This window comes from Ranitomeya variabilis, chromosome 8 (genome assembly GCF_051348905.1).
Source record: "Ranitomeya variabilis isolate aRanVar5 chromosome 8, aRanVar5.hap1, whole genome shotgun sequence".
Taxonomy (NCBI): domain Eukaryota; kingdom Metazoa; phylum Chordata; class Amphibia; order Anura; family Dendrobatidae; genus Ranitomeya; species Ranitomeya variabilis.
In genome coordinates this window covers 53470909-53482668 of record NC_135239.1, presented here as the reverse complement: position 1 = coordinate 53482668, position 11760 = coordinate 53470909, and the positions used below count along the sequence as shown (strand labels likewise).

General features: G+C 46.2%; 1 protein-coding gene across 1 annotated transcript in view; it reads left to right on the top strand.

Moving 5' to 3' along the window:
• The first annotated feature begins 671 nt into the window (after positions 1-671).
• Positions 672-11760, top strand: part of ABCD3 (ATP binding cassette subfamily D member 3) — a 47762-nt gene continuing 36673 nt past the window's right edge. Inside the window, exon 1 of the mRNA XM_077276587.1 lies at positions 672-889. Within this exon, the coding sequence (XP_077132702.1) occupies positions 786-889 (104 nt within the window). The 5' untranslated portion in view covers positions 672-785. The remainder of the gene's footprint in view (positions 890-11760) is intronic.

Below are 11760 nucleotides of genomic sequence, written 5' to 3'. Positions count from 1 at the left end.
GTCTCCCCTGATGTTACCCTCCTGTGCTTCGCGCTCCTGCACGCTCACTGAACAATGCTCGGCTTTCTGTATGTCTCTTTCCAGGAGCTGCGGTACTTCAGACCACACGGCCCCTTTTGCCCTTGTTCCTGCCTCAGACTGCTCCAGCCTGCTTCCTGGCAGTTTCTGACTGAAACTAACTTTCCCCCCAAACCACAATATATCTGCATATGTAGGGGAGTCACCTAGTGAATAGGATCAAAAGCTCCCCCTTGTGGCCTGGAGTGTGAACATGTTGTGTGTATGGTGGTTACCTGATAAAAGGAATCCTTCATCGCTTCCAGGCGTAACATCACTCTCCCCCTGAGGAAAGCAATGCTACTGTGACGACCAGGACCCTGGGGCGCCACACACATAGCCTCACTCTGCTGGCTCCGGCCCACCCCTGCTTAGTGCTCTGGCGGGAAGACCCCCTCAGTTCCCGCCCTATGCCCCTTCACTCAGGGTATGGCCCACTCCGTCTGCAATCTCCTTCCCTCTAACAACAGGAGGCTCGGCCCCAGCAGTTCCGGACTTCAGCAGCACTTATAGCCCGGTCCTCCTGGCTGGCTGGGATCTGTAGTCCCACAAGTGGCGCAGGCCGCAGTGCTATAGGTATAATTACAATACAGGAGGCCTCACAGGCCCGAGCTGCACGGGCAGGACGCCGTTACCAAGGTGATGACACTGTGGGTGGAGCCTCGCGGCGTTCCCGGCATGCCGCAGCTCCTCTGCCGGGGGCCCCGCCTCCTCTTCTGACAGTGACCATGGCGCCGGTGTACAGCAAGTACCTGACTGTCCGTAACTCGTCCGCGGCCGGGGCGGCGCTGATCCTGCTGTACCTGCTGAGCAAGCGGCGGGGAGCGAACGGGTGAGAGCGGCGGGAGGGGAGGCCTGAGGCGGGCGGGAGGCTGACAGCTGCGGGCACGGAGCAGGCCGAGGACTCCTGCCTGTGTCATTGAGACACCGGAGCCCCCGGCTGCTCCTCCGCCGCATTGCTGGGACTTCCAGCTCTCCCCGTGCACTGCTGGGGCTTGTAGTCCTCATGCACCTTCTCTATTAGTGAATGTTCCCCTGAATTGTAAGAAGCCCCGGAAACGTCCGTATAATGTGTCAGTGACCAGTGTGCGCCGTCACATCTGCTGCCCGGGGAAAGGGCCTGACAACCTGGGGACCAGCGGGGCTGGGGATGTGTTGTCGGGGGCTATGAGGAGTAACCTGACAGACTGAGGAGGAGGGTGAGCGGATATCTCCTGATGGGCAGGTGGTGGCGCTGACAGCCGGTACATAGGTGGTGGTGGTGGCATCGGGTATATAGGTGGTGGTGGCGCTGACAGCGGGTATATAGGTGGTGGTGGCGCTGACAGCGGGTATATAGGTGGTGGTGGCGCTGACAGCGGGTATATAGGTGGTGGCACTGACAGCGGGTATATAGGTGGTGGCACTGACAGCGGGTATATAGGTGGTGGCGCTGACAGCGGGTATAGGTGGTGGTGCTGGCATCAGGTATATAGGTGGTGGCGCTGACAGCGGGTATATAGGTGGTGGTGGCGCTGACAGCAGGTATACACGGTGGCGGCGCTGACAGCAGGTATACACGGTGGCGGCGCTGACAGCAGGTATACACGGTGGCGGCGCTGACAGCAGGTATACACGGTGGCGGCGCTGACAGCAGGTATACACGGTGGCGGCGCTGACAGCAGGTATACACGGTGGCGGCACTGACAGCAGGTATACACGGTGGCGGCGCTGACAGCAGGTATACACGGTGGCGGCGCTGACAGCAGGTATACACGGTGGCGGCACTGACAGCAGGTATACACGGTGGTGGCGCTGACAGCAGGTATACACGGTGGCGGCACTGACAGCAGGTATACACGGTGGCGGCACTGACAGCAGGTATACACGGTGGCGGCACTGACAGCAGGTATACACGGTGGCGGCACTGACAGCAGGTATACACGGTGGCGGCACTGACAGCAGGTATACACGGTGGTGGCGCTGACAGCAGGTATACACGGTGGCGGCACTGACAGCAGGTATACACGGTGGTGGCACTGACAGCAGGTATACACGGTGGCGGCACTGACAGCAGGTATACACGGTGGCGGCGCTGACAGCAGGTATACACGGTGGCGGCACTGACAGCAGGTATACACGGTGGCGGCACTGACAGCAGGTATACACGGTGGCGGCACTGACAGCAGGTATACACGGTGGCGGCGCTGACAGCAGGTATACACGGTGGCGGCGCTGACAGCAGGTATACACGGTGGCGGCGCTGACAGCAGGTATACACGGTGGCGGCGCTGACAGCAGGTATACACGGTGGCGGCACTGACAGCAGGTATACACGGTGGCGGCACTGACAGCAGGTATACACGGTGGTGGCGCTGACAGCAGGTATACACGGTGGCGGCACTGACAGCAGGTATACACGGTGGCGGCACTGACAGCAGGTATACACGGTGGCGGCTGTATAGTGTATACATAGGACCTGGCTGGAGAGGTTTGTCCCCTGATAAGCAGTTGTGATGACTTCTTTATGGTAACCTTTGTATCTCTCCGTGATATCCAGGTGTGGTGTGATCCTCTGCGCACATTGCCCCTGATGGCACATTGCCCCTGATGGCACGTTTCTGCCTCTGTGTCAGCACAGTTATTGCAGCGTGTAGATGACACTTGTGTATCCGGCGCTGTGGAAACTGTCACTGAAGCTCCACAGCAGACACGCAGCATGTGCACACACCATAAGGCCGTAATTCTCACCATGAATATTTGCTGCTAGTTTCCCCTTGTCTTCGTTGTGCATGGAATGTAGTTCTGCTCATTGGGCCTTTTTTTAGTTGCGGAATCTGGCCTGCGAGAGTAGAATTCCGAAAAATGTCAATTTCTCTTGGGGATAAATACCGTATACAATCTATTTATCTGGATTTTCCTAATAGACTTGAATGAGAAGAGAAAAATCTACAGATTTAAAAAAAAAAAATAAGTTTTATCCAAGTTAAGTAACAGGAACAGCAGCCGAACTAAAGCATGGCCTTGAGCCACACTTACACACATTACCGAGAATGCTGCCGTATTTGCAGGGCTTTTCTATCGTTGATTGTTTTTGTTCCTTTTTGGCAGCAATTTTTTTTTTTCTGATAAAGATTTGCCGTATGTGAAAATAGCAAAAGTTAGCTGTTCTTAACCCCTGCCACCCCAGCACTGATTTTTCCACTGCATCCAGTGATGTCATGATGATATCATTTTGCCTGCCGGTAGTGACCCCCATGGGGATCCGCTGATCATAACGGCAGCTTAAAGGGGTACATTCAGCAGATATTCTAGATGGAAGATCCGCTGCGTTAAAAGCCGCGGTGGTTTACAGACCCATGTATTAATAACTCTTGCCCCAGCTGTGCCGTGGATCTGCAGTGTATATTGCCCAGCGCTGCGGTTGTGAGGTCCACAGCATGTCATTCATCCTGCAGATATCAATGCATATTTCCTGACCTCCCTAGGAACCTCAGGACATAACTGCTCATACAAGCTCATTATCACAGTTTCTGTGCTTGCTGCCATAGACTGTAATTATGGGATTACATGTGCAAATATTGCAGAGCGCTGGAAATCTCACAATAGGGACCACGTGGACGGTATATGATGTGCTCTCTTCGGTTTCCTCTGCTGACAACAATGTGGAGCAACAGGAATTGTGTGCAAATTGTCTCTTCAGAGAGGAGGAGAACTCCAATGCCCCCAATAGGAAGTAGGAAGTCATAGGAATAGTATGGTAATAACCCTTCAGTGGGATTGTGAGGCTATGTGCCCACGTTGAGCTTTTTTTAGCGTTCTTTAAGCGTTTTTGCGGCGTATTTCCGCTGTGGAAACACTTAAAAAATCGCTTACATAAAGCATCCCATTATTTTTAATGGCATTCTGCAATTGTTGTGCAAATGCTGCTTTTTTTTACCGCAGCGTAAACGCATTGCGGGAAAAAAACTCAGCATGTTCATTCATTTTGCAGAAAATCTGTAATTTTGCCGCAATAGAATTGCATGAAAACCGCGGGAAAAAAAAAAACCCGCTAGAAAGACGCAAGCAGATTTCTTGGCAAGGGAGTCCGGTTTTGATGAGGAAAATTCTGCATACATTCTGCAACGTGGGCACACAGCCTAAACGTGAATACATGTATGGAAGGGGTGATGCAGACTTTTGTGGGTAAAAAAAACCCTTCTTCATTATGTTTTGAAGACATCCGGTCTCCATAAATAAACATAAGCTGGTATATACGGTAGGTGTCCTAATTGATCTTTTTTTTTTTTTAATTAGTTTGTTAAAATCGGCAAAACCATGAAGGAACCATTTCCAGCTGTTACTTGGTCTTTTGAGCGACCTACTAAGCTGTAGTTTTGCAAAAGCTGGAGGCCCACAAGTTGTGGACCACAATGAGCCAAAGGTGCCCAAAAGTGCACTCTCAAGGTGGAGGCTATACCTCCAAGAAAACTGTATGCTCAGGTAGTTTAAAAGATGGTCCACTACTGGACAACCACCGCTTAATCAGATAGCGATCATCAATGTTCTCTCTGAAATGGTAAAGGCTACAGCAGTCGTGGGATACAACAACGTCACTCTATCTGCCTGGGAAAGTTTGTAGCTACAGTCTACTTGTCTTGTAATTCTGCCAGTTTACATCTGGTGTTATTCTGAGCTGAATTCATAATTCTGCTGGCTTCAGTGTTGGAACTCTGACATCGTACCTTGATGGCCTAATATCTGTACAGATCTGTCTTGTCAGTTCTGGAATATATTTCCAAAAGTAAACTGTAGAATTGTGAATACTCCGCACTAGAGTAAAAGCCCTAACTCTGGATACATAAGGCCCTTGAGGAAGTTAAAGCGAAACGCGATAGATGGTGCCTGAGACTTTCGAGTTATTGTGTCGTCTCCCTGCCTGCGGTATAATAGGTGTATTTTTATTAACCTGTTTTACATAGATTTTTGTTCTAGTTGTATTTTCTCTTGGATATTTATCATATGTTATTATAATTATGTAACGAGTTTGGCAATCCCTTTTTTTAAATTAAACAACAAGGTTTAGTGCAGTTTGTAATTCTCTTTGGGTTCTATGTCTCTGTGTATTGCAGTTAGGGATCTTTCTTGATCCCTTAAAATACCTCACTGTTTTCATATATGTACAGTATTTTAATTACGGTATTTTTTTGAGCAAGATCATAGTATTTTTTTGCTAAGTTGGATTTCACTCCATTTCTTTGATGTATGTTTGTGTAGATTGCGGTATATCTAACAGTGTAATATTGTTTTATAGTGTGAAAACTTCTTATAGCCGATCATAAAAAAATAGATAATTTTTTTATGACATGGAAACTCATAGATAAAAGTGAAATCAGTTTTTTTCTTCCTTTGGATTATATAGCATGGTGGTGGATTTTTATTTTGCATTGTGGATAATTAGTCGTTCGTGTCCTTTTTAAGAAATAAGCTGATTTACAAAAAGTAGAATTCCTAGCCCAATGCTGGAGACTAGGACAAAGGATCCACTATGTGAAAAAGAACAGTTACAATTGTGTTTTTTGAGACGTGAAATCTGAGGACTCGACCATTGCTCGCGAGAACCTCTCCCTGTGAAGATTGCAGGACTTATTGGACTTGATTACAGGTACAGGTTACCCCCAATAACTTGGGGTACATTGACATAACTACCATCTAAATTATTCTATAATGTTTTTATTCTATTATGTAATTTTTTACTTTTCGTGATAAACTTTGTTGGAAGCGTTTTTTTTTTTGTCGTCGACTTATTAGTTCTGTGGGTAGACATCACTACTTTTTTAGAGAATGGTGGGAAGTACCAGTGTGGCTGCATCTAAGTGATTGAAGCAGATTTTTTTTTTTTTTAATCTTGGAAAGCCCCATAAGGCTTTTTTTTACGCGTTGTTATTAAGGAATTAAAGGTTGTGCTACGAATATAGTACATTTTAATTAATAGATCTTGGAATAATAAGTTCCACATTTGGATGTGTTTATAAAAGAATGTTCCTGTGCTGAGAATCTTATAAATGTGTCCCTCTGTACTGTGTAATGGCTGTGTCTGACCATGCACAGCTGCACAAGTTCATGGTCGGCATATACTACAGCTCCTGGCCAAAGGGAGATGGCATAAGTCACGTATGATAAGTGAGTATTCTGCTTTGAGGTAACACGTTTCCCTGCCTGTTTTATCACAGGAGTGACTTTCTGCTGCATCACCAATCTTTTGGGCTCATTATAAATCAAATCAGTGACATATAACCTCAGCAACTGGTGGAGCTTCTACATCACTGACTTGATTTATGATGAGCTCACAGGACTGGTCATGCGGCAGAAGCAATCACTCCTATGATATAACAGGCAGGGGAATGTGTTAAATCAGCGCAGCTGCAAGTCCCTGCTTTTTTGTCTGTATAGTCACTTAGCGCAAGTCGCTTCTGCTAGCTCCTTAGGAGCTGTGGTATTGCCGACCATAAACTGGAGCAGCTCTGCATGGTTGGACACAGCCATTACACAGTACACAGCAGGGGCACATTTATAAGATTAAAAATGTTCCTGTGCTGAGATAAGCCTCTTCGATTATAGAAATTATAATTCCAAGAGCTATGGATTAAAGAAGCACTCCTCCTCCTCCTATAAAGGTTTTTATCATCTTAATATATTGCAGTGATCATGTTATACAGCACTGTGTACTTACAATTGCTCATTTTGCCTTTCTACCCAGCTAATTCTTCCCTTTTCTCTGCTCTATGTAGAAACAGGTAGTCTTTTTTTCTTCAGCACCTGACCCAGCTGCTCCTTCCTACCAGGGACATTTTCAGTGATGACTTATGCAGGGAGAAAAGACCTCCTGTTTCTACATAGACCTTAGAAGGATTCAGCTAGTCAGTATTTAATCATAGATCAAATGGAAAAGAGAAGAATTAAGGAAATGAGCAATTGGAAGTACATAGTGCTATATAATATGACATCAATATATTAATGGGATAAAAAAATGTATGGGAGGAGGAGTGCTTCATTAAAGGGTACTTTTTTGTGGGACAACCCCTTAAATGCCTAACTTGTAAAGTAGGCTAACTTTTTTTTATTTTATTTTTTGCTTTGCCACAATGCTGCCATCCACCTGCGGAATAAAGTCATGTATACTGTTTGGTGAATGCTGTAAAAGAAAGTTCAAAATACAATACAATAGCAGAATTACTTTTTTTGTTGTTGTTTTTTTCTTCCCTTTTGGAGTTCTCAAAATATATGGGCGCCACACAGCTCTCCCCGAGTCACTGGTCCGAAACCAGTGATGTAAACCGCACGGCGAGGAGGCGACGGTCACCGTAGGAGTCTCCTATTACTGACTTCATTTCACAACCAGGGATAAGATGTTATCAAGACCTTTTTATCTGAGACTGTTCAATGTGCTGATGTCGCCTTATATTGCTAACTAGGTGTGACGGAGGATGCGGCATGGCCTCAGTAAGGCAAAGGTTACAACCGCACGAGCGTTCGTAAAGTTTCTGTACCGCCATAGTGTGTATAAAGGTGAGATGACAGTCATAGGGTTTATTTACATCACACTCTGGATGACACTGACGTATGCCGTCACTGTGGTGGTCAGCGTTTATTCATGGCTGTTCCTTTTATAAATATTTTAACTCCCTTGGTTAGCACTGCCTCTCCGCCGCTGCTTCCTGTTTACGGGCATTGATCTCGCGATGACAGCATCCCGGACCGCTGCAGCCAATCGCTTGGATCAGCAGTGATTCAAAGCTAGTCCGCACAATCTCGTATCGCAGATTTCAGCCAAGCATAACACCGATTTCTAAGCTTTAAAGGGATTTGTAGGGCAAATGATACTTTAATCGAATGTTCCAGTGACCAAAGGGGAATGGTTATTTATGCTATTACCCCAATATATTTTTGAAGGGTCACCAAATGTAAATCTGTCATTTAAGCAAGTGTATTCCTTAGGAAGGAACTGGAGATAAATCCTTGACCTCTGCCTGTTATCTAGAGCTTTATGGATGATTCATTGGTAGCTTATGTCAGTGTTATGTCACCCTGCACTCTGCATTAATAATTCAGGGCTTTTACCTGCAGTCTGCCCGGATAACAGGTGCAATGCACACAGGACAGTTTACTAGGCTTATTTTGAAAGAAACATACTTTATTGGAGAATAAAAAATAAATATTCTGCAATTAAGAATAGATTAAATTGTAACATTATTTCTATATATTTTTTTAACTTCCTGATCAATCATATCGTAATCCAGATCTGCTGCTAAATGGTAGCATGGAAATGAGGCTAAAACTATTATCTGATATAAACACTGAAATGTCTACATACAGTGTTTTTGATCTTGGCGTTTTTTAAGTGATGAAGGCCTCAAAATAGACCGTGAATGAGCAGGACCCAGACCTGCCTGTCAGGCGCTATATAGACAATATGCCCAAATTGGGGCAGCCATGCCCCTGATCTGCCACCTGATACATGCCTGCTGGCATGTAGCAAGGTCAGCTACAAGAGTTAGTGACCCTCCTGATTCGGTGAACCTTGTCGCGGGGGAGTGATGTTTACTCTTTTTTTTTTATTAAAACAGTGTTATCTAAGTCCCCGATGTTATTTATATGTACAGTTACTATTTACTTACTGCAGGGTATTTGCTTATTTTGTTTTTATTCTAGGTTCTGTTTGCATGATAGGCGCTAGTGATGAGCAAATATACTTGGTACTCGAGCACGCTCGGGGGTCCTCTGAGTATTTTTTAGTGCTCGGAGATTTCGTTTTCATCGCCGCAGCTGAGTGATTTACATCTGTTAGCCAGGATAAGTACATGTGGGGATTCCCTAGCAACCAGGCAACCCCCACATGTAATGCTGGCTAACAGATGTAAATCACTCAGCTGCGGTGATGAAAACTAAATCTCCGAGCACTAAAAAATACTCGGAGGACACCCGAGCGTGCTCTGGAAATCTCGAGTAACGAGTATATTTGCTCATCACTATTAGGCGCCTGATCTCTGGAGGTCCCATAGATAATGAGAACAAACATCTTGGAGTGACAGCCGCACATATTGTAATGCTCCATTCATTGTTTATGGGACTGATGATGATGCTCCGCTGTACTGTTATCAGTCCCATAGACAATGAACGGTGCGGTGTCGCACATACCCTCCAGCAGACACTTCTCTCCCATGTGATGGGTGATGTACATGTTGTACTTGTTGTTCTGTAGATCATGCCATGTAAGCGTATAAAGCATCAGATTATATGTGAATCATGTAAGGTGCGGCATCACACTTGGCTCGGTAACGTGGGCTGGCTGTAACCCTTTGTGGTATCTAGTGATTGCCTGGTTTCCTGCCACTTTGCCCTCATAAGAGCACGTCACTCACTGCTTCATTTACTTTGCAAATTTCACTAGGTTGAAAACAGCTCGACTTCTCCAAGCTGGTGTTCTCCATAGTAAGCGGTACATATCACTTACAGTATATAGGTCGTTCTCTGGACATCGATCCCCCGTTCCAGGAGTGATGATGACATACATTTTGGAGCTTACTTTGGAAGTTGTTCATCTACAGTAAACCTGTGTTTCCATGCCACACCTAATAATGCAGGGTTACATTTCTGATTATAGCCTTACTGATAAATCATTAGCGCCTGGACGCACAGATGTGCTGATTTGAAAGCTCAGATGTGTCTATTTCTGACCCTGCAAAGACTGATTTTTCGGACCACCACCGAATGAGCAGGGGGCTCAGCACTCTCATTCTAATGGGGGTCCGAGGGAGCAGGCATTTATCCTGTGGATAGAAAATACATTTCCTTTGTGGGAAAACCTTGTTAATCAGGGAAAGAAAGTCACTTGTGACCAGCTTCGGGACCCTAAGGCATTATTCACATGGCAGAACTGTTTGCAGAGAGCCAGTACTCCAGTGCCCGGGGCATAACGCTGCGGGGGCCATCACAAGCTGTGTGCATAGAGCATGTGATAGAGAAGGCCAAGCACAGAATGCAACAACGACAAAAACTTTTTAATATGAATTTGGAGGGACAGGCGAGGCCCAGTGCACTTGAATTTGAGCCGTATTATGGCTCCATACAAACTGAGCTGTAATGTGACCATGTGCATGGCAGATAAGGCAGCATGCTCAAGACAGCACTGTGAGATGATTCTGTCCAGCACTGCATTAAAGGAAACCTGTCACCCCCAAAAATGGAAGGTGAGCTAAGCCCACCGGCATCAGGGGCTTATCTTTATTATTATTATTATTATTATTATTATTATTTATTATTATAGCGCCATTTATTCCATGGCGCTTTACATGTGAGGAGGGGTATACATAATAAAAACAAGTACAATAATCTTGAACAATACAAGTCACAACTGGAACAGGAGGAGAGAGGACCCTGCCCGCGAGGGCTCACAATCTACAATTCAGCATTCTGTAATGCTGTAGATAAGCCCCCGATGTATCCTGAAAGATGAGAAAAAGAGGTTAGATTATACTCACCCAGGGGCGATCCCATTGCGGTCCGGACCGGGGCCTCCCATCTTCTTACGATGACGTCCTCTTCTTGTCTTCAAGCTGCGGCTCCGGCGCAGGCGTACTTCTCTATCCTGTTGAGGGCAGAGCAAAGTACTGCAGTGCGCAGGCACCAGGAAAGGTCAGAGAGGCCCGGTGCCTGCGCACTGCAGTACTTTCCTCTGCCCTCAACAGGACAGACAAAGTACACCTGCGCCGGAGCCGCAGCGTGAAGGCAAGAAGAGGACGTCATCGTAAGACGATGGGAGGCCCTGGACCGCGACACCATTCGGACCGGACCGCCTGCCCAGATGAGTATAATCTAACCTCTTTTTCTCCTCTTTCAGGATACATCGGGGGCTTATCTACAGTATTACAGAATGCTGTAGATAAGCCCCTGATGCCGGTGAGCTTACCTCATCTTCGATTTTGGGGGTGACAGGTTCCCCTTAAATGATGTTGCTAAAAATGATTGCTTGCAGGGGAGAATCTCACTGTATGATGACTCTATAGGCAGAAGAAAAAAACTCTATGATGTATTACATGAAGTTAAAGGGGACCTGTCACCATGACAAGTGGTAGTTTTTGCTCTTATATTTAGGATTATCTGGGGGTGGGGTGGTTCAGGATTATCCGGTGGGGGGCCGTGGCTCAGGATTATATTAGGGGGCCATGGCTCAGGATTATCATTTAGTAAGAACTATAGATATTAACACCCAAAACCCAATTATCGTTGAACCTCTAATCAGTTAAAAAGCTCACTCCGGGGAGTAGAGGAAGTAAAATAAGAGCAGACGCCGGCCACTTTAGACCCCCGGTGATGGCTCCTTTTAAACAAATGGCGGTGTCTCCATTGTGTGGTTTGGAGGCTGCACTAGGGTTGGATGCGGCCACAGTTCCTCTACAATCTTCGTCATGTTAGATAAACTTTGCTCCATGACGGGTGTGTTCAGAGGAGGCCAAAGGTTCTGCGACATGTCGGTGTGAAACTAGGTGAAAGAACTTGCCCTGGAGGTGATTACCGCGTTTCCTAGAACGCACCCGACTCGCCACCTTCTTTGCTTTTTTTTTTGGTGACCTGTTTGTAGCATTTATGCGGCATTTCTCCCACTACTTTAAAGTGTTACCTAATGTGTCTGAAACAAAACTAAACTGACAGCACACGGCACATCCTAACAAAGGGAAGCAA